Source organism: Paramisgurnus dabryanus, chromosome 9 (assembly GCF_030506205.2).
Source record: "Paramisgurnus dabryanus chromosome 9, PD_genome_1.1, whole genome shotgun sequence".
NCBI lineage: Eukaryota > Metazoa > Chordata > Actinopteri > Cypriniformes > Cobitidae > Paramisgurnus > Paramisgurnus dabryanus.
Genome location: NC_133345.1, coordinates 32159398 through 32183452, shown reverse-complemented (window position 1 = coordinate 32183452; position 24055 = coordinate 32159398). Strand labels below are relative to the sequence as shown.

The following is a 24055-nucleotide window of genomic DNA, read 5'->3' as shown; positions in this document are numbered from 1 at the left end:
GATCTTTATTTATAACAACTGATGTGTGTCTTGTGTGTTTACTTATTGCTTATTTTGATTAACATGAATTTATTCAGCAATCACTAAATGAGATTAAAACTATTTTACAATCACGTTCTGTAACAAGTCAAATTCATGATCGCCGTCTCCCCTCATCTTTAGGAAACCAAAACATTTGTTATTTTCGACAAGGTATTTGTTTCAGAGTTCAGTTTAGACACTAGTCAGACCATTAAACAAACAGTTAAGTTAATGAAAGTTAAGTTACATCCATACTCATAACCACGACAACGCACGTGTGTCTGATGAAACGGTCTATAAGGTGTTTTTCCCTACAGCCATCATTACCAATATATGATTTATAAATGATTATTTATTAAATGAATGCTAGTTATTTAGATGAATGGGTAAAAGGTGTTTGGAAAAAACTAATTCTGCCCACACTGCATTTTATTGCAGTATTATCACCATCATTTTGCAAACATTCATTGGTCTATCACTAGTGTTGTTGACTGAGTTTTATCAAGGGGATCTACACTAAGGACCGTGTTTTAAAAGCAGTTCTGCTTACCGCAGGTCCACTCGCTTTTCCTTCGTCTCTTACTTTATATAAGATGCACACTGATGCTGAATGCTCCCAAAGAGCCGGAAAAGTTTTTTTAAAGATGTGATTGGGCTAGCCAGATGTCTCATGGGCTGGTCTGTCAGGAAGAAAACATCTTTAACTTTAAAAAAAAAAAATGCATTACACCACCACCACGCCTTGCACCGCAATCAATGAATTAACGGGGACATATCATTTATCCATGTTTAAGTGCTATTATTGGGTCCCCAGTGCTTCTATCAATCTAGAAAATGAAAAATATCAATACAGTAACTTAGTTTTGGTAAACCATTCTCTGCACGCATGTGAAAATATAGCTCTTTGAAATCTGGCTCTCCTTGTGATGTCAGAAGGGGATCTTATTATAATAATACCACGGCACTGCCATTTAGTGCAGAGATCAGCTCATTTGCATTTTAAAGGACACACCCATGAACAACACATTTTTGCTCACACCTACAAAAAGGCAATTTTAACATCTTATAAGAAATGATCTGTGATGTATTTTGAGCTAGAACATCAAATATGTACTCTGGGGACAACAAAGATTTATTTTAAGAAAGAAAGGGGCTGTGATGTGCGATGTGTTATGGGCTGGTCAGACAAAAGTAGTATGAGATGTATCGGCCCAAAAAGCACATCGGTTCACCAGGAAATTACACCATTAACAAAGTGTAGTAATTACTATAATATACCACAATGTGTTACAATTTACTACAGTATTCTTTAATAATGATGAGAGAGCTTTTTATTATTACCAGGGTTTCAATATACAAAACTGCAGAGGTATACAAAATGTATATATTAAAATATTACTATAATGAGAAAAAGAAAGAAAAAAGGACAAAAAAAGTTAAAGATGGAGTGCAGCTATGGTATTTTTGGAATGTACAGTTGGATTTCCTTGTCAAAAATAATAAATAAAGGCTATTGAGTATATAAAACTTAGTAACAGTAAAAGATGAATTATATAATACTCATTTTCTCTTGTTTTGTTTGTGATATAGAAAACCCAACAATACATCCTTCAAACAACAATGAAAAATGCAACATTATGTTATTATGGTTAATATATATAAACATAAATCAATCCAAAATAATTGTCACATTTCCCAAAAATATGAAGTGCTGTTTCACAAAAAGAGCAGCTTGTGTCTGTCCACTTTAAGTCTTTTTAAGTAAACTTTGGCTGGGTAAAACCTATGTAACAACTTCCCTCACCTTGTTAGTTAATAAAGATTTAACGCGTAGTGTAAATAGTAAAATATACTACACATCTATCATGTGGGTTGATAGACGCGCCGCGGGCGGCTCCGCCCCTCTCATGTGACGTGACGCAGCAGGGGGGCGGGCTTGAGTTGACTCCGTCACGCCGCGTCAGTCTGGAGTCGCACAATTATGAAAAATCCACCTTCCGCTGAAGCCGCAGCGGACGCATACGACTCTCGCCGCCGTCACCGGGCTCCCCTTCCGAGGCTTCCCGAGCAGCACAGCGCCGATCGATGGCTACAAGCTCCGGACCTGAACGCTGAAGATAATGGTACGGCTCGCTCGCGTCGCGCTCTTGTTGTTTTGTTCAGACGCTGCGTGGCAATTCTGACTAAAACCCCCCGACACTGCGCGCGTTTCAGTGGCGTGTCTCCGCTTGCCGAGGCTACAGATGGAATGCGCGTCGCGTTGCTGTTTTCCGCCCGTGTCCGTGTTGACAAGTGCGCCGCGTTCAGTGGCGGAGCTCCGCCGACCGTAGTTGCGTCGCGTTGAGCGCGTCCGGGGCAACTCGAGGGCTTGTCAGCTCATGCCTCGCGCGCTGCTAGCTTTAGCTGCTCTGACGCGCGCGTGCGCCAATCCCGGTACCGGTGAGCCAGCGGTAATAAAGCGAGCGTCCCGACACGACTGACGTCTCACCGATGTCGCGCGCAATAACGATGAGATCCGACCGTAACGATTTGAGCCGTAGAATGAGAGAAAGTTTAGCTCGTGCTGCTGCTATAATTCACTGACTGTAAACATTAGCTGTATACTGGAGACACTAATAATAATAATAATAATAAAGATAATTAGAATAAAGATGAAAACAAATAGTACTGTTCATAAAGTTATTAAAGAAATAACTTCGTCAGACACAATAGTTGACGCATGCGCTACTGTGAAGCGTCATGTGAAAGCATCGAGCCGTTAGTTACTGTGAATGATCTTCGTTTAGTTTAGTTTAGTTTAGTTTAGTTTAGTGTTCCTCAAGTTTGTCGAGTAAAGGTCATGGGTTCGATTCCAGGGATCATGCAGTGATGAACTGTAGAGCTTAAATGCACTGCCAGATTCATAAATGTATTCATGTCGGTCTTCACTTTATATGAATGCTGATGTATTCAGTTACACATGACTTTAATGTGTCTTTATTTGATAGAGGAGTGGTCGACTGATATTAAGAAATCTATGAGACCGATATAACACCCATGTTATTATGAGACAAACAGAAATTTGGGTGAAACTAAATAAACATTTCTTATGCTTAAAATTTATAAATAGAGCCTTTTAAAGTACTTAAAACATATTTACAAGATAAAATTAATGTGGATCTGACATCTCACAGTCCTGTTTGATTAAGTGTGTTAAACTAGTGTGTCATTGTGTGTGTGTGTGTGTGACCGATAAAAAATCCAAATTTCAGCCGATGTATTGACCTCTGCAGTATATCCGTCTGTCACTAATATAGATCACGATGTTATTTCGACATTAATTGGCACAATGGCATCATTTGCATGATCATAAAGTAAGACAAACAGTCTTCATGAATCACAGGCGTTTGAAGCTCTTGTCAGATTCTCCAAAGATCAGTTTTAGTCGTCTTAAAGTCTTTGTGTTTGACTGGAACTGGAAGGACTTGTGGGTCAGGCCCGAATGTTTAGTGTCATTGCCTAAAGCCAAATTTTCACTCGAGCTGTTTAGGTAACTTGATGACCCTTAAACGGACACAAAGATTTACTTTTGGTGGAATGGCTTTTAAAGTTTTCTCCTCTGAATGAACACTAGAGAGATGGTTTTATATCATACGCGCTGTCTAGAGTCTTTAATCAGGGTTTAGTTTAAGAAATAACAAATGAGTCGGTCCATCGGTTAATTTAATTATTATTCAAATGTTGATGAGCATAAAGTCTTGTTTCTGTTTTTTAGCAGTTGATGTTGAGATTAGCCAAAGAAATTGCTCTAAATTCTCTGAATACTTTGAAAGTCACGCACACACACACACAAACACACACACACAGACACACACACACGTGAACTGAATGATCTTTTTCCTGGTGAAACTAGTTTAAGGTGAATAAATTACTGCAGTTAGATGGAGACTCAATGAGTGACCGTCTGTCGAAATGTTTTGGTGTTTTTGTCTTTTGGTCATTCGAACATTTAACATGTTTTGTCACTGAATGATCAACACACAAGTTATACAACAGTTGAACTTCTGTCTCTCAGTAACTTTATATCAAACCGTCTTCTACACAGACACAGATCATAAGCATCAGATCAGCTCAGTTTGTGAAACTTTATTTATGAATTATTTGTCATTTATCTCATAGTTGTTTCTGATGATGTCTTGTCTATTTTCCTCTTGTCTGTTTGTTTGTTTGCTGTTTTTAAGTCGTTTCTGTGCCTTTTGGTTACTTGGTTGTTTTATTCTTTGGCCAAGCAAAACAAACTGCTGTACTTTAATGATTGTGTCTGTAGTTTTTATAGATGTGATGTGAGAGAAACCCTTCATATTCTTATTGTTTTGATTAGTAGTATTATAATGGTGCTACGCTGTTGAGTTTGTGTCTCACAGAGAAGAATTTCACACACAGTGGGTCACATGCACAAGATTACTCTAATACCAGACCTGAGTGAAACACACACACACACACACACACACACACACACACACACACACACACACACACACACACACACACACACTATGACATGATTAGAATACACTTGTTTTACAGCAGAAGATCTCTGTGTTTAAATATTTCAGCAGTTTGTCTGTTTATCTGTTCTGGATAAAGATACTGAAGTGTGTGTGTCTATGTATGTGTGTGTCTGTGTGTGTCTGATATTTGATATTATTTGAGATGATGTTACACACACACACACACACACAGACACACAATGAAAACACACTGAGCTCCAGCTGAGTTCATACTGATTGAATTGAGATTTGCAGGTGAAGATCAGGGGCGTCTGTCTGCTCAAGTTTCTCAAATGAATCCAGATTTCCCGCACTCAGTGTTTTAAACACACATGTTAAGTTGTCTAAGGAGTGGTTAATGACCGGCATTATTTCTTAAATAATTCAAAGGACCGGAGTCAATTATTCCTCTTATACCACAGTTACCACAAACATTACTCTGGTGAGTTAGGGTTAGGTTAGACATTTGTCAGGTGTGCGTTTATCAAAAAATAATCAACACCCATTGAACAATTATATAAATACAATTTCATTGAATTGAATTGAACATTACTCAACCAATCAGAATAAAGCATTCAACAGACCTGTGGTATAATTATGAATAATTCAACGTAACACAGTGTCAATTATGAGAGAGAGAGAGAGAGAGAGAGAAACTGTAGCACTACAGCACTACTTATTCGCTGTCGTTGTATTTGATGTAATGTTTTTGCAGTAATGAAAACACTGTGAAGAATTTGGTTTATGGATATTTCTGTATCATTTGTTCTTGTTTGATATTCTCAGAAATTAAGCAATCAATCAGTGTTTATTTATTGTATTTATTTTCTTCTCTTTGAATTATTAAAAAAAAAAATTCAATGTATTCCTTTGGCTACCACACATATATTAATGCTTTCTTTGTTGAAATAAATAATGATGTGAAAGTGTAATGCTGGAGGTACTTTATAGATTTATTTTGATGGGCACACCTCCAGAATGGTTCTCATCCAGTAAGAGTGAAGGTCTTGTGGTATAAAACTCACAGTCACATGTGTTTTATGATGATCGTTTGAGACTTTAAAGATCAGAGACACTTGAAACGCTAGCTCAGCTTTACCAGGTTTACTGTAGGGTTACTCACAAACCTTTCTAGAGGTTCAGATTTGACCACTGGGTCACCACATGAGATTAACCTGTGGGTTTATTTAATTTTATACCAAGGGTCTGTTGAATGCTTTATTCTGATTGGTTGAGAAATGTTCCTGACCTGTCAGATGTCTTAAATAATCACCAGAGCAATGTCTGTGGTAACGGTGGTATAAGAGAAATAATTGACTTTGGTCCTTTAAATTATTTGACAATAATGCGGTGTAACTCTGCTTCATTACCACTTTGGGTGTGTGTTATTTGACAATAATTCAACGGCCCGTCGTCAATTATTCCATACGTGTTTGTTTTTAGCTTTAAGGTTGTGTTTGTAAAGACAGTTGTGGTTCAGGTTCAGATGTTGTGCTTTCATGTCAGGGCCTTTAAAAGAAATGCTGGTGTGTGTTTTTATTGTAAGGAGATGATCTGATAAAGTCTGATAAAGATAATTTTTACTGATGAGGTTTTATGGCCGTGCATTATCAGATAGATTCATCTGGACTTGATGATCAATGATCATGTAGTTTATCCTCATCAGGTCGAGAGTGTAGTTATCTAGTGTTCAACTTTTCTTCAGATGGATCATCGTTTAATGTTTGGGATGTGTATGACAGTGTCAGTGTCTTACAGGTGCATCAGATTGTTGGATCTCTCTTTAATTCTGTATCTGATGATTCTCTAGCAGTCTGATAGCAGAGCAAAACGGTTAAAGGACCAGTCACCTTTTTTAATAAAGACATCATCTGTTTGTTTATTTTGAGACACCAATCTCTCAGGAAATCCTTTAGTGTTTATAGATGAATCCAGTGTAGGTTGTGTTGTCGTACTGTAATTGTGTGTGTGTGTGTGTGTGTGTGTGTGTGTTGTTTTAAAGTGCATGCCAGTGTGCATGGATACGGCCTCATGTGTCTGAGGTCTCTCTCTCTCCCTTTAATATTCCTGTTCTCCGTCAGAAACATTCATCACAAACCTCCGGCCCCTCACCACTGATGTTAGCTCCTGAGAAACACTTTATTGTGTGTTAAAGTCTGATAGGCGCTGATGTTTCTCTATTCTCTACTGCGACAAAGAGATGAAGATGAGGAGTATGAGGTAGATGATCTTAACTTGAAGTTTACTAACTGTCAGTGAATCTACTAGAACTCGAGTCTGTCGGATGTTTGTTCAGACGTTTGACTGTTGAGCGAAAAGGAACTGGGAAATTTAATTAAAAATTCCTTGCTGTTAAATCTGTTCTAGCTTAAAACGTTTGCTGCTGAACACGACAGGGATGTGGATGCAGGAGAATGTGATGAGGTGTTTATTATGAGTAACGGCTCCTGTCAGATCTCCTGGATTATGAAAACACTCGACATTATTCACAGGTGGGATGCTGGGATAGGGGGCGGAGTTTGTTCTTGAGCTCTTCTACTGATATTAATGACGTCTCTGGGTTTGTCGACAGATGTAGCTGATAGTACGGAGACATGTGCGTGTGTGAATGTTTGGAGTTCATCATTAATATAATGCAATAATGTCAGTAGAGGTTCTTTATGTGACTTCAAACTTGATGGATGAAGAATGCAGTTTTTTGCGTGCAGTCTTCTTTTCAGTTTTGTTTTAGATTAAAAATATAGTCAAGTTGTCAGTGTGTTCTCTTTCTTGAAAGGGATCCTGAACGGCCTTTTTTATTGTAATGTTATCTGAGGTCCACTAATAATGTTATCAAGATATGATTTACATCAGACATTGTGATTTTGCTGTAATAAGCTATTTTCTGTTTGTCTTGTGTTGTGTTGAACCCCTCTCATCAGAACGCTCAGTTTAAATAGGTGTGGCAGATTGTAGACTGAGAATTAAACACCCACTGCTCTGACTGGCTAACTGTTGTGATTTAGGTTAATAATGCATAAGTACCTATTAGGGCTGTCACTTCTGTGAAAAAATCATTTTCGATTTTTAATATATAAGTGTTCATTGAATCGATTGTAATATCGATTTTCCATGTCTAAAAAAGACGTTTCCATTTTCAACGCCAAATAACAGACAAATGTAAAGAGAGCACCTGAAACGCACAAGTCAGCAATATTTCTTATTCATTGTCATTAAGTTTCGTGCAGAATAAAAAACAGCAACAGTAGTGCAACATTCTCTAAAAAAATATGCAGAGTGGACTGCTGCCATAAATGAAAAACATTACTGCATGCTTCAACCGGCTGCTTTTATGATTTAGGTAATTCAAAAATTATTTTAAATAATGATTCGATCCATTTCAAACAACTGTTCAAAAATGAAACTTTAAATAGACTTACTTGAAGTTGAGAACATGCTGTGTATTTTTTTATTAAACGTAACCGAAACTTAGGCGGCACTAGGCAGGCATAATGAAATGCGCAAAAAGACTAGGGCCATTACAAATTATTGGTCAGGAAAACAAGTTGATCCACATTTTAGGGGTCAAGAGCAGAGCGCTTTTCATTCACTATATGTCCATCTGTTGAGAAGACGCACTCCGACCGCACTGATGTCCCAGGGAAACTCGGGTACTTTGTTGCCAGCTGCGTATTTTGTACTGCCAATCTTCCATCACAAAAGCGGGTTGCTGTCAGCTCGCAAGGGTGGCTCCTTGTCATAACTCCTTCATCTCCTGTAAGGTCACAATTTCGACGCTCTCTCGTGTTGCACAGGTTTATTGACGTTGTCCTCCATTTTCTTTGCAAAACACTAGATGCAGCGATTGAAAGCGTGAAACTATAGGTGCGTAAAATTGCTGGGTATTTTCTGTCTAGCTTTCGCACACCTACTGCACTTTCGGAATTCTTTCTTTTCTTTTTCTGCTTGTTTGTGAGTTTTGTTACATCTATATTTTTAACTGTTTAATTCTTTTAAAATTAATAGTGTACATATTTGGTTAAAATCGATTGCCTATTTTCGTTTTCTAAACTTTTTTTGGTTGGTCCGATCGATTGTGCAATCGATTTTCGAACGAAAAGTGACAGCCCTAGTACCTATTAGGTACGGGTGCTCTGATAGTATATGCTAATATACATTAATAATACGTGACCGATAACTATTCTGAATCACACAGCCGATATTATTCACGGTTATTTAAAGGTGTAGCGGAGGATTTTCTCGAATTTTGGAAAAGAACCGCCTTCTCCACTTTAAAAAAAAAAAGCAATTGTGCAACACTCCTGATTGACAACTAGGAGGACCAATAGTCTTGATGATCCACCCGGAAAAAGAAAATCCTCCACTATACCTTTAATGTACTTCGGCTTTTGATCAGTAAGTCCTTATCGATCTGAAATCACTGTTAGTTTGAGTCGTTTATACCATGCATTTGAAAAAGCATCACTCGTCAAACATAATCTTTATACTTTATACATATTCTTTATTATCATCACCCTTTTAAATCTGCTCAGAAAAGCGCTACGTTTTATTTTGTGCCACCAAACTTGCTCGTATAACTACTCGTCTTAAATAGGAAAAACGTTGATGTGTTTGGTCACTTTTAACTTTATCTCTGTTTGACACCATTGAATGAATGGGGCTAGGCTAAATGCTATTGAAGTGTCGCAGCGCGCCCCAGCGCTTACGTGCACGCACTAAGATGATAGAGGGATGTATCAACTCTTCTTAGTTAAGGTAATAACATAGTTTAATATTGAAAATGAGTAGGCTATTCCTTTAAGGCATTTCCTGGAGCTGCATGTCAAAGCTACGTGTGTATGGTTCTTCTTCTGCAGTGCACATTGAGTTTCTCCACGAGAGCGCCCCCTGGCTTTTGGATGTAGCGGCATTTCACCGTCATTCTTTGAGAAGCATAGCAAGCATCATCAACCGATCGATCGGAGCATCCCTACTATTAGGGATGTGCATCTCAATAACCGAGTCCGATGCGATTTCCATGCATAGCTTATGATACAATACATAGTAAAGGTACATATGAAGCTATTGCCGATACCATACGATGCGTTTTGCCTCATTGCGATGCGCTGCAGTCTGATTTCGATTTGGTTCAATATGATGTCATTCAATGCAGTATGATGCAATGAAAAAATATGATGCTATGCAATTCAAATTTGGTACAGGTTTGGTACATGGCTGTAAGACCACTTTTTAAGACCAATGATATTGGACCAACTCACTTTTTCTCTATGTTATCTCATATGTCTGTTCACAGCGCCGTCAGTCAAATCCATTCCACCTGACTCATTTAGAGTCCATATAAATCAAACTCCATTTCATGTTTTCCCTACTTTCACTATTACCTCCAAAACTCACACGTACCCTAAAACGTCAAGCCAAAACATTTCGCAATGTTTCAAAACATTTTTTCTGTTACTTTCAGTAATTTTTTTTTGGGGGGGGCAGTTGTAGGTTAGTGGTTAGAGTGTCGTTGGGCTTGTAAGAGGTTTGAGGCTCAAGGTTGGCGGGTTGCGACTGTGGTGCCCTTGATCAAGGCATCTTACCCTAATTTCCCCCCCCGGGTGCTGAGATAGCTGCCCACTTCTCCGGGTGTGTGTGTGTGTTCACGACTTGTTTGCGTGTGTTAAAGGCAAGCTTGTCACTTTCACTTCACTTTCACTTCTTATCGTGTTGATTTACTTTTAAGTGTTGGTTTTTCAAATAAGTTTAGTTTAATTGGTTTTTAGATGCTATCAAAACAGGGTGGGATGACCTCCTCACCATCACTACACACTCCTTTACATTGTGTGCGTTTCGTACCTGTCTGTACCTGGCTCCAAATGATGTCTGCAACCATTTTTTAAGAGATTTTGGCTTCATTTTTTACTATGGAAGTCTATGGAGACGTCATCCATCTTTTTTTACAGTCGCTGATATTTACATAAAAATACTGTTGTTTTGATTTAATTTTATATTATTATGAGTAAACTTTGTATTATATATATATATATATATATATATATATATATATATATATATATATATATATATATATATATATATATATATATATATATATATATATATATATATATATATATATATATATATATATATATATATATATATATATATATATATATATATATAACCTCATATATGATTCTCAATACCAAGTAGATTTTTTGTGATGTTTTGAAAGAACAGGACAATATATCCAACTTACAGTGAAAGTAAAGGTGTTTAATGTTTTTAAACTGGAGAAGTGTCAGTCGGTGGATGATTTTGAAATCTGCTGATGGTCTCTTTGTTGTCTTTTTCATGTTTATCTGTTACAGTCCCAGAAGTCCTGGATAGAAAACACTTTTACCAGGAGGGAATGTGTTTATATACTGCCTGTGTCAAAAGATCCACACAGGTAAACAACACATTAACACAAACTCCATCAATACTGAACAAAGATATCCTTCATCATTATACACATCTGCTGCTGAATAAAACCTCTTCATCAGAGTTTAATATCACTAATGTCTCTCTGCATTCACAGTCAGGTTTCATTGGGTTCTGGTGATTTTAATGATATGAGGAAGATTTATAAAACATTTAAATCAATGTGCTTTTATACGTTTTAATAAAATCAGTCAATAGATGATTCTTCTCTTCTCTCTCTGACATTATTCATATTTGTTTGAAGATGTCTCCCAGGATGTCAAATCTGTCAGCAGCTCGTGAGGTGAGTGTAAAAACACGCACACACACACACGCACACACACACACACACACACACACACACACACACACACACACACACACACACACACACACACACACACACACACACACACACACACACACTCGACAAGGAAACGTGAGACTTGTATTTTGTTATAAGCACGTCTTGTATTATTGCCTCCCTATGACACATCACTTTATTGTTTCCTAATCTTTGTAAATTCGCTTTGGATAAAAACGTCTTGTAAATGTAAATGAGACAGTCACAGATAATGAAGATGTGTTTGTGTGTTTGTGTAGATGCTGCTGCGGGCGTTTGGTCCGGCAGCACGTCGGCTTCAGCGCTACCCTGGCGATGAAATACTCCGACGTGCGGCTGGCTGAAGGTGGGATCTCTGATCTGGAGCAGTGGTCTGTGGAGAAACATACGGAGGAGACGCCGACTGACGCTTATGGAGTCATCAACTTCCAGGGTGGATCTCATTCGTACAGAGCCAAGGTCTAAACACATAAACAATCACAGGCTGTGCTCACTATAGATAATGATACAGTACATCACACTAAAGACAGAAGTACACTAAACTGAGTGTGTGTGACATTTAGTTATCATAGAAATCAAAGAACAGGACCGAATTAAAGCTGATTTCATCATTTTAAGGGGTCAAATTAAGAGCATTGCATTGTGGGATAGAGTCTTCCCATACACTGTGGATTCGTCATTTGTTTGTATTCATAGCAAATGTTCATCTGTAGTGGTTGGACGATATCAGTGAGGTCATCAATATTTGATGTTTACAAATGATTGCTGTCATCCGAGTTGTTTTCCTGTTTGGCTTTGTTCACCCGCTGGTCATCTGGATTCTCTGTGCATACAAAATGTAGCACACAGTACACATATATAAGTAGTGAGAGTACACAGAGTGAACACTATACACTACGACTAATGTGTCTGATCTTCTCTCTGCAGTATGTACGGCTGTCATACGACTCACGACCCGACAACATCTTGAGACTCATGCTGAAGGAATGGCAGATGGATTTGCCCAAAATTGTCATCAGTGTTCATGGTGGGATCCAGAACTTTGATCTGCATCCACGGATCAAACATGTGGTGGGAAAAGGACTTATTAAAGCTGCTGTGACCACAGGGGCCTGGATTCTGACTGGTGGAGTAAACACGGGTACAAGACAAGACGCTGTGTGTGTGTCTGTGTGTATGTCTGTCTGTGTGTGTAGCAGTTTCAGGATTAACTTTTGTCCTGTAATGACAGTGATTTGTGTGTATGGCTCAGTGTGATTGAGGTTTACACAAACACACAGTCGTGATGTCACACGGGCGTCGTTGCCTCTGTAAACTCTGTTGACTGTGGCGTTTTTGCTGCTGGTTTTCCAGGTGTAGCCAAGCATGTTGGTGACGCGCTGAAAGAACACCTCTCCAGATCGTCACGGAAAATCTGCACAGTGGGAATCGCACCCTGGGGAGTTATTGAAAACAGGAACGACCTCATTGGAAGAGATGTGAGATTTATTTATCTCTATCTGAAGAGAGACACACTTGATTCTAATTGTGCAATCATAATATATTGATATAATATATACATGAGTGTTTAAATGATCAAACATGATAACAAACACACAGCTCAAATCTTCTTTGCCTAAAAGCTGTTGTGTGTGTGTGTGTCTGTTTGTGTCTGTGTGTGCACACAGGTTGTAGCACCGTACCACACTCTGTTAAATCCTCTCAGTAAACTAAACGTGCTGAACAACTTTCACTCACACTTTATTCTGGTTGATGATGGAACGGTGGGGAAATACGGAGCTGAAGTCAAACTGAGGAGAGAGTTGGAGAAACACATTAACCTCCAGAGAATACACGCACGTGAGAATAAGCACACCTCACACCCATGCAACACACACGCAACACACACATGCATCACACACACACATCATGCATCACACACACGCAACACACATCACACACATGCATCGCACACACAAAAAGTGTGTATGTTAATGTATGTGGGTCCACATACAAGTTATTCCAATCATAAAATGAGACATATCTACAGAGTTACAGTGATTATGTTTGGACAGTGTTAAATGTTAAACTATTTTGTATTTCTATATTTGCCTAAAAGTCTCTCTCTGTGTGTGTTTGTGTATACAGGCATTGGTCAGGGCGTCCCTGTAGTGGCACTTATTTTTGAGGGTGGTCCAAATGTGATCCTAACAGTGTTGGAGTATCTTCAGGAGAGTCCACCAGTACCTGTGGTGGTGTGTGAGGGTACCGGACGGGCCGCAGATATACTGGCATACGTCCACAAACAGACGGAGCCGGATGGGTACGAAACGCACACAACCTAACCGAGTGTGTATAATGAAGGGTGCATGTTGTGTTTTCACTTCGTCTTGGTATGAGATCGATTCTGACACTAGATAGGGGAGAGCAGGGAGCAAACTAACGCTTTTTGACTTTGGCTCTATCATTCAAAAAATATTGAAGCTAGATTTAGTATTTTTTTACACAATCAACACACACACACACACACACACACACACACACATCTTTGCTACAAATGAACACTTAAAGTTTGTTTGTGTGATCTACCGTTATCATACAATTACACTGAAAGTGACAGCAGTGCAAACGTTACCCCATAGGTCAGGTTCATTGTATCAAACAGAGGGTTGAAGCCATAACTATATGTTAAGGATTTGTTTTATGTTAAGAGAAGTTATGTTTTGGATAAATGTAGATTTTTGTGTTTTATTTTGTGTTTTCATATCACATGTTGCGTAGGCTGAGCAAATAGGAAGTAGAATTATGAAGAAGAATAGATGGTGCTAGACAGTCTTTTAACCGTGAAAAGTAGAATCAACTTTGGAACTGGAATAAGTATTTTGTTTTTGGAATAAGTTTGATATGTTTTGAATAAAGTTTTTTTATATTTTGTCTTTTGATGACTTGAAAAGTTAACACTAAAAAGCAATGATTCACACGTCAAATTTATTGTGACCTTAGCGAGCCATTTGAAAGATATCTGTTTCCCCATACGAGATGTAGATGTCTTATGTACGATAAGACTGAAGTGTTTGCCCAGAGGTGTTGTAAACAGACGCTGAATCGGTTGACTTTCCAAGATCTTTAAATGCACGAATGTTTCACCAATCATTATTACACGTTTGGGTCTTTAGAAACTTTATGATTAACACTGAGCATTAAACTTCCTCATTAATATAAAACTATCATAATATTTCATTAACACAGACAGAATAATGCATGCAGTTTGTTGTTATGTTTTGATATTTTATGTGTCATTAAATCATCTTCTGTATGTAAATAAACCATGACAAGACTTTGACTGTGTGTGTGAATGCACTTGAGTTTAGTTTAGTGATTTGTTGAATATTCTGAAACTGAAAAGATTTTAACAGTTGAATAATAATAAAAATCACACAACATCTCATAGGCAGTAAACTGATACAACTGTAGTTTAACATGATCATGTTTGTGTGTGTTTGTGTACAGTGCGCTGCCTGATGGCATTGAAGCCGACATCATCGCCACAATCAAAAAAACATTCAACTTCAGTCAAAGTGACGCTCTGCATCTCTTCCAAACACTAATGGAGTGCATGAAGAACAAAGAGCTGGTACACACAACACAACAACAAACACACAACACAACATCTTTATATTTGATCAATAAATAATGTCAGCAGCACCTCAGATCAGAATATCTTAAGGTCAGGTGGTGTCTTATATTACTAACCTTTGTGTGTGTGTGTGTGTGTGTCACAGATAACAGTGTTTCATGTTGGTTCAGAAGATCATCAAGAGATTGATGTGGCGATTCTGAAGAGTCTTCTCAAAGGTCAGTGTGTGTTTGTGGGTCTGTTTAGATTAAACACGTTTAAATGCTCAAACATTTACTTCATGTCAGTCTGAGGAGAAACACTTAAAGTCTAAACTTCACCAAACACATTGACTTCATCTGTTGAGTTGTTTAACAAACTGTTGAAAGATCTTCACCGCCTCGGGACAAATGCATCACTAAACTTTGTGAGTCAGTTTGTGTTTGTGTTTGTTGACAGGCACTAACGTATCGGCCTTTGATCAGCTGGTCCTGACGCTGGCGTGGGACAGGGTGGACATCGCTAAAGATCACGTCTTTGTTTATGGACAACAGTTGCTGGTCAGTCATTGTGTGTTTGTGTGCAAGTAAACTTTGTTACACCTGAGAGTAAAAGATGTTTGGTGTTTGTAGTAAACACACATCACATGAGCGGTGACTCCTGACCTGTCACACAACGTCTTCATACACTTACATTCAAGTTTTTTTTTGATCGTGTATGTGGTAGTAGCGTTGTTATCCAGGAGGTTTCTAAGAACAGCATCTGAAACACTTCATATACAAATATACCAATCATTTTGTACCGTGGTATATGTAAGGGATAATGTAAATCTGTGACCGGATGATCAGGATCAGCTCACCCTGAAAGGATTTGTGATGTATCCCGCTTATTACACTGCTATTGCCACATGAGTAAATATATCTACACAAAATATTGATTTGATATACGTTATCTCATTTAGAATAAACACAAACCTTACACGAGAAAAAACATTTCAGGTCGTCTTTAAGCCACTGGGGGCCTGAGATGGTGACGGGGCCCCAGTTTAATAACATTTTATAAAATACAATAAGGCTACTAAACAACATCACTACATTGTTTTGTTTTGTTTTGTTTTGTTTAATTCAAATTTGAAACATTTTAGGCCAAGACGCATTCAGACAAGTTCAAAGTTCAAACAAGACAAACATGTTGTTGGTCTAATCACTAGTAAATAAAATCTCATATATGTTATGAATTATGCATATTTATATTTGCACATTTATTTGTAAATCTTAAACTGCACCTGTCATGATGCAGACTCACAGTATCCGTATGAGGATGTTTGATTAGTTTCAGGCGCTTCTGATCTGGGAATAACAAACCTCACCATTGGCCAATCAGAATCAAGCATTTCAGAGAGATATGTCTATATCAAAATCTCCATATGGAGTTCTGATTTAAATATACACTACACAACTCTTACAATATTGAATCTGGGAACTAAACCGGTTTAAATGAAAAATCAAAATTTTTAAACTAAGAAATGTAAAATGAAATTCTAATGTCACAATGGGTGTTTGTTAATAATTCAAGATCTTGTGTGTGATGTAGGTGGGCTCTCTTGAACAGGCGATGTTAGATGCATTAGTAATGGATCGTGTGGAGTTTGTTAAACTACTAATCGAGAACGGCGTCAGCATGCACAGATTCCTTACAATTACACGTCTGGAGGAGCTTTACAACACGGTACACGCATTGTGTATATATATATATGTACTGTATATATAACCTTAGACATAAGCTTACATGCTAATATAAACTTGAATCTTCTTACAGAAACAGACTCCAACTAATCCAACTCTCTATCATCTGGTCAGAGATGTGAAACAGGTAAACCTGGGAAACGACTTCACTTTGCTTCAGTTTGGAGTCAGTTTGAGTTTTTCTTCATTTGTTTTTGTGTTGTAGGGTAACCTCCCCCCCAATTATAAGATCACACTTATCGATGTCGGATTGGTGATCGAGTTTCTCATGGGTGGGACATACAGATCCAACTACACCCGCAAGCGCTTTCGAATCATCTACAACAACCTTCATGGAAACAGTCGGGTAAAGAAAGATCACATGTCCCTTATGTGTTCATATTGAGTTCAAGATCTTACGTTTTCTCTCTCTCTGTCTGTCTGTCTCTCTGTTAGCGGTCGGGGAGACACACGGCCAGCACCTCACACGAGTCCTTCAGCATTCAGGCCGATAAAAAAGAGAAAACCAGACATGATCACTTCATCAAGACCGCACAGCCCTACAAACCCAGAGTAAAGCGTCTTTTTATCTGCCTGCTGAGCGTTTATCTCTGTTTGTTTCTTTGCTTTAATCTTCTGCTTCTCGCTCGTGGTCCTCAGTTGGATTCGACGTCTGAGCAACAGAAGAAGAAGAGTAAAGAGGAGGTGGTGGACATCGATGACCCAGAGACCCGGCGCTTCCCGTACCCGTTTAACGAGCTGCTGGTGTGGGCCGTGCTGATGAAGAGGCAGAAGATGTCGCTGTTCTTCTGGCAGCACGGAGAAGAGTCCATGGCCAAAGCCCTGGTGGCCTGCAAACTTCTGCGCTCCATGGGCTACGAGGCCAAGAAGAGCGACGTGGTTGATGACACGTCAGAGGAACTGAAGGAGTACTCAAAGTAAGTCTGCGAGAGAGATGCTGTGAAATGGTGTTTTGTCAAGAGAGTCACGGTTTCTCAAGGCTTTTCACGCTCTGTGTTAAGTGAGTTCGGTACGCTGGCCGTGGATCTGTTGGACGAGTCGTTCAGGCAGGACGAGACCATGGCCATGAAGCTGCTGACTTACGAGCTGAAGAACTGGAGCAACTCCACCTGTTTAAAACTGGCCGTGTCGTCGCGGCTCCGCCCCTTCGTGGCTCACACCTGTACGCAGATGCTGCTGTCCGACATGTGGATGGGGCGGCTTAACATGCGAAAGAACTCTTGGTACAAGGTAAGAGCTGCTTCTGACGCCGTCTGCGTTTCCACCGCAGTAAAGATGAAGGTTCCAGACCGGTTAGCGGAACGGAGCTACGGCACCGGGGATGGGATATGTTCGTGCCGTGATCTTCTCCATTCAATAGAAAGGTTGCTCCCGGGCCGATCGCCAGACATCGGTAAAAGCGATGTGTGGAGTTTCACCTCTTTGATTTAGTTTTGTTTAGTTTTTGTTGTGTGTTTGTGCGTTTCACAGGTGATTCTGAGTATCCTCGTTCCACCGGCAACCCTTCTGCTGGAGTACAAGACCAAAGCCGAGATGTCCCACATTCCCCAGTCTCAAGACGCCCATCAGAGCATGGAGGACAGCGAACACAACCTCCAAAACCCTGATGACATTCAGATGGTAAAATCACTTGCGCAGATTAGAAATGTAACGATTACCGGTTTAATGGTAAACCACAATGAAAATGTCCAATGGTTAGTATTACTGCATCATTTTCAGACAGTGTCACATGGCTCTAAAACTCCTGTCCAGCATCAACCAATTTAAGCAATAATGTGAGACAAACTCATTCATTCACGTCTGCTCACATGTGTTTGTGATGACAGTGATTCACATTTAGGAAAATCTAGTTGTACTGACGCATGTTTTCTTAATATTTCTTTTATAATTTATAATAATTCTTCATCTGATGAGTTTAAAGCTCTGTTTGTTTCTTCAGTGATTGCTGTGAGCTCAGGTGTTGTGTAGTTTTACTCCCAGGTCATAAAGTTCACCTGATTTATCACAACATACACAGACAGGCGACTTGATGATTTGTCGCTTGTGTTTTATCTGAACTAGATGAACATTTATCTCTAAATATGCCCTGATTAATGTTATTTATTTGATGTTTATGCCAACAAAAGTGCACTTACATGTAAAATCAATTTTTTATTTGCTTTGCATCAGTACTTTTTTTTTACATTTCTAGAAATTGTTCACGAAACCATAATAATATTGATTAACCGTGATGTCAAATTTTCATATCTCCAGCGCAGATGAAATATTTAACATCATGTGCTGAGCTGCCTTTACTTAGAAGATTGTAAATCTTTTTAATTACTTCAGTCCAGATGTCAAAACATCAACAACAACATCTACAGATCAACATTTCTACACAACTTATTTATTCCCACAGCAGTTTCTTACTAAAATTGGGTAACGGATGGTTGTCAGTTTTTATTTAGTTTATCTTTTGTATTTCATCCTCGTCTCATATTTGTGTGTATTTTGTGGTGGTGTCTTGCCATAAAACCAATTGCCCCTTGGGGACATGAATCAAATAAAGTTGAAACTTATTGTACCACTGTGTTTTTGTCTGTAAGGATGTGTTTAAAGAAGTTCGTCTGAATGACAACGCTGATGCAAGCGAATCGGAGGTCCACGTTCGTTCTCGACGATTACCCATCACACGCAAGTTCTACGCTTTTTACCACGCTCCCATTGTCAAGTTCTGGTTCAACACGGTACGTGCTGCTCATTTCTCACACTGTGTGTGTCTCTGTGTGTATATATGTGTGTTTGGTGTTGCCTTAGGTTGATTTCCAGATCCTGAATTGGTTCCCATTGTGATGGTATCAGACGCACACACGTCTCTGCATAAACTCACTGTGTTAAACTACACTGTGACATCACATACAGATAAACATCACAGATACTTTCTAGTTCATTAGTGACATTTCAACCAGAACTACATTTACCCCTGTGTGTGTTCGTGTGTGTTTACAGGTTTTACATTTATTCATTTAGCTGACGCTTTAACTAAAGTGACTTACAAATGAGATGGCATTTAACATTTGATACAAAGCTAAACTTTGTTATTCACCCATGATGACCAATGGTGTAATACAACATGTGCACTATATTCAAATCTGCTGAGGATCACTTTACTCTTCTCAGTCCAGATATTCAAACATATCAGCGTCACATCAGGATTGAGCTCAATGATGAGTTGAATTTCTTCTTATGTGTTTAGTGACTGACTATTTTTAAGATATTGACTTGACATGTTGTGTACATGACCATGTGTTGTGTGTTTTGCTCTAGCTCTTTTATATCGGCTTCCTGATGTTGTATTCATATGTGGTGCTGGTGAAAATGGAGAAACTTCCATCACCTCAGGAATGGGTCGTCATTCTCTACATCTTTACATTAGCTGTAGAGAAGATACGAGAGGTATGTACGTGTGTGTGTACGTGTGTGTGTGTGTGTGTGTGTGTGTGTGTGTGTGTGTGTGTGTGTGTGTGTGTGTGTGTGTGTGTGTGTGTGTGTGTGTACGTGTGTGTTTGTGTGTGTGTGTGTGTGTGTGTGTGTCAGAAATGTTGAATTACGTGATCCTGCTATGAGCTGTGTTTGTTACAATCCAACAAACTTTAGGTGAAGATGTAAAGTCATATCTATAATGATTGACTTTCAGTGAAACCATTACAAAACACAACTTCAGAGAACAAACGTGACTAATGAAGAAACGCTGTTAAAGTACTGTTTGAAAACTCTTATGATGCGTGTTAAACTAGGTCTGAATGGGTAGATAATAGAAAGAGATGAACCATCATTTCAATTCCAAACAACCACTGAACCCAAACATTCAACCCATTTAAGTTACTAAAAGAAATAAAGCCAGTTAAGGGCAGTTCACATTATAACAATAACTATAATGTTAAGTATTATGATTACTATATTACATCAACACAACTGGACGATAACTTGATGATTATTCACTCACGAAGTGCAGTACTCGCACAAATGATTTACATTTAATGGCATTAACTAAAACTGCTTATTTCCTTAAATAAAAACTTTTTCAATTGTTTACATGTCATGAAAAATATAAATATGCTGTTCTTGTTGCATTTACACAACAGATGTCCTCAACACGCAGCATTTGGTGGTGAATCTAGTAGTTTGTGTAATCTAATATCTTACCTTTTGGCGTAGTCAGTGTAATAAAATAAAAACATTTACGTAATGAATTTCACAGCAATTGCATCAGCACTGGATACCTGAGGTCATTTTTTGTTATGAATCTCAGTAATGAGCTTCTCCACTATGGAGAGAGATATGTGTCTTTATTACATGCGAGAAATTAAATGATCTGAGAGAAATAAAACTATTTGAAAGAAAAAGTTATCACACTGATAGCAAAGAAGCATTTCATGAGAAAAAAAAGAATATTTGAGAGAAAAAGTTTTCATACCAATAGTAAAAAATAATAATATTTGAGACTAAAAAAAAGTTTTGAGATAAAGTATTTTCTCATGTTAGAACATAAAAAATATAAATGTGAATTTTTTTTAATTATTTCTGAGGAAAAAAAATCTCTCAAGTATATATTTGTTGCTATTAGTGTTAAAACATTTTATCAAAAAAAAAAAAAGTGTTTCTCTCAAAACGCTTTTCTTTGCTCTCGATGCAATTTCTTGCTCTTGTGTCAGGATTCTCTGTGAAAATTGTGTCATGGGCGGGGCCACGTTCCTATTGGCCAGTCGGGTGAGCATCGTGTTGTCTTGGGAATTGAACTGAATCATTACACCGTTGTTCGGTTCACCTAGATAGATGCCGTCTCTGCTTTTAGTTGAGCACGGACACTCCGATGTTTGAGTAAGATGACAAACACAACTCGATGGATAGCTGGCTGAGCAAGTTCACAGCACTGAAGATTAAACATTAAAAAATGGTACTCTTATTCATGAATGAATGTGTATTATATTATAAGCATGCTAATCGCTAATTAGCCATGATGGTAGGTAAACTTGCAAACTCACCTGCGGTTTATGCTATTTTAAATCAAATGCCAAATGAATGTTCTGATTCTCACTCCTTATTTAGTGAGTAGTGAGCTAGTTTCTACCTTTGCACTTGCTAGCCTCAAAGCACCTGAAGAGTAACTGTTTGTTCATCATATACAACCTCCTGTACAACTTTCAACCAACGTGTGCATGGTGGAAGGTGGCAATGCCACCCGTCCCGTGAAATACGGAATCGTCCCGTTTTTACAGGCAAAATGACGCGTCCCGTATCAAATCAATAAGGGACGCGATTTGTCCCGCATTTTACATACACTCTTAAAACGAAAGTGTTAAATTAAGACATCTTGTGTCTAGTTAAGGACAACACATCTAGTGTTTTATTTACATGAACTCAAAATCAACACGAAATAATGTGTTAAAATAACACATAACATGTTAAATAGTTTAACACAAAACAATGTGTTAAAATTACACACAGCATGTGTTGTTCCAAAAATAACACATTGATGTGTTAAGGACAACACTATGTTTCGTTTTAAGAGTGTAGGTCAACATTATGCAGCATCCCATGCAAATCACCCCACCCGAATTGTCTGAAGACACGTCCTATTCTGCCACTGACTGGGTAATGGCTCGGGGTAAAACTTGCTGCCATCGTTGGTTTGATTGGTTTGTTTCAGGTACATGGGCCGTGAATCACGGCCAATCAGAATCAGAGGAGGGCGGGAAGCCGTCTCGACGGTTCTTTTGGCAGTCAGAGTTTTAAAAACAGCATCGCGGGGCTGCACGGAGTGACAAGAATTACACTTATAAAAGAAGTCTGACATGCTCCAATAGTCATCTCTAGTCCTTTTATTAATTTCAGAAAGCCTCTATAGTCTACTTTCCTTATAGTTTCAGGTAAGCTTAAGCTTCTGATTGCAAAGCAGTTGGAGAGTTTTTGAATAAATCAAGTCCAAGTGAATGACATCAGAGGAGCGCAAGAAAAATTCGAGACAGCTATGAACTTGACAGAGAACCTTCCTGCGCCTCGTCCATTAATTGTATATAGCAGGAAAAGTTATAAGTCTCTTCTCAGCGTGAGAAATACAAGGTGTGGCATGTGACCATGTGAACTGAATGTCACAGTGAATGCGTGAGTGAGACTCAAGTATATATTTTTCCCAATATACTTTTTTGAGTATCAAAGCATTTGTTTAATCTATAATTACTAAGTTATGGATCTGTTAATTTAATAAGTTAATAAAAATATGGTTCACATCTCACAAGTTCCTCCAAAGCTTATTTTTTGTGGTGGTGGTTGAGGAGATTCTCCCTTTTATATGTAAAGCGCTTTGAGTGTTGCAGAAAAGCGCTAAATAAGTGTAACAAATTATTATTATTATTATTACTTTGTTGCCCTATTTATTATTGTCATAGCTGTGTATTCAATATTACCACTTAAGTTGATATATTGAGAGACTGAGTGCATCTGTTCACACTGATTTCAATAGCAGCTATCTTATTATAATGTCTATTGGTATCAATGTCAATATTTTTATGAAAACAAATTTTAAGTTATGATATACCACCACTGGCACGCCATCGGGACTGTGGTCACCGTAGCCCCGACGTGTGTGGCCCCCGCTCCGGCAGGCGTCCTTATTTTTCTGTATTGAGCCACCTTCCACCATGCACACGACACGTTGGTTGAAAGTTGTACAGGAGGTTGTATATGATGAACAAACAGTTACTCTTCAGGTGCTTTTAGGCTAGCAAGTGCAAAGGTAGAAACTAGCTCACTACTCACTAAATAAGGAGTGAGAATCAGAACATTCATTTGGCATTTGATTTAAAATAGCATAAACCGCAGGTGAGTTTGCAAGTTTACCTAGCATCATGGCTAATTTTACTATTGGTATGAAAACTTTTTCTCTCAAATATTCTTTTTTTCTCATGAAATGCTTCTTTGCTATCAGTGTGATAACTTTTTCTTTCAAATACTTTTATTTCTCTCAGATCATTTAATTTCTCGCATGTAATAAAGACCCATATCTCTCTCCATACTCCACAGTGTCATCTGTCATTCAATGTGCTTGCACAAATAGATTTGATTGGCTGTCAATGGTTTATCATTTATCATTAATCTCTCAGAAAGTGATCTCAACGACATTGTTCATTATATCTTTATTGTTATATTTGTGGTGTGAACTCCACTATTCTCTTTAAAAAAAATTTTTTTTTAATGAATTATATTTTTATAGATATTGTTCATAATGTGAGAGGCTCTTTACACCGTTGATATAAAGAGTTTTAAAATGTTAGGGTTATAAATTGCACAGCTCACACACTTCACATGAATGTAATGTAAATGTTTTTCTCTGTAG

General features: G+C 38.3%; 2 protein-coding genes across 6 annotated transcripts in view; both read left to right on the top strand.

Moving 5' to 3' along the window:
- The window catches only part of LOC135773938 (signal peptide peptidase-like 2A), an 11045-nt gene extending 10932 nt beyond the window's left edge, over positions 1–113 (top strand). For all 3 annotated transcript variants that reach the window (XM_065283856.2, XM_065283857.2, XM_065283854.2), the window contains one exon: positions 1–113. This exon is cut by the window's left edge and continues 347 nt beyond it. The gene's annotated coding sequence lies outside the window, so the exon portion shown is untranslated.
- A 1470-nt stretch (positions 114–1583) lies between these two features.
- Positions 1584–24055, top strand: part of trpm7 (transient receptor potential cation channel, subfamily M, member 7) — a 35807-nt gene continuing 13335 nt past the window's right edge. The window contains exons 1-20 of one of the 3 annotated variants that reach the window (XR_010529061.2): positions 1584–2144; positions 10907–10986; positions 11263–11301; positions 11601–11799; positions 12268–12481; positions 12694–12818; positions 13008–13179; positions 13468–13642; positions 14830–14953; positions 15102–15174; positions 15395–15495; positions 16529–16663; positions 16754–16807; positions 16886–17026; positions 17116–17232; positions 17320–17597; positions 17682–17910; positions 18151–18300; positions 19266–19406; positions 19987–20115. Coding sequence is in view for 2 of the 3 variants with exons in the window: in XM_073815794.1 (XP_073671895.1) it covers positions 2142–2144; positions 10907–10986; positions 11263–11301; positions 11601–11799; positions 12268–12481; positions 12694–12818; positions 13008–13179; positions 13468–13642; positions 14830–14953; positions 15102–15174; positions 15395–15495; positions 16529–16663; positions 16754–16807; positions 16886–17026; positions 17116–17232; positions 17320–17597; positions 17682–17910; positions 18151–18300; positions 19266–19406; positions 19987–20115 (2679 nt within the window). In the remaining variant the exon portion in view is untranslated. The remainder of the gene's footprint in view (positions 2145–10906; positions 10987–11262; positions 11302–11600; positions 11800–12267; positions 12482–12693; positions 12819–13007; positions 13180–13467; positions 13643–14829; positions 14954–15101; positions 15175–15394; positions 15496–16528; positions 16664–16753; positions 16808–16885; positions 17027–17115; positions 17233–17319; positions 17598–17681; positions 17911–18150; positions 18301–19265; positions 19407–19986; positions 20116–24055) is intronic. The other 2 variants (XM_073815794.1, XM_065257963.2) reach the window with 2 other exon arrangements.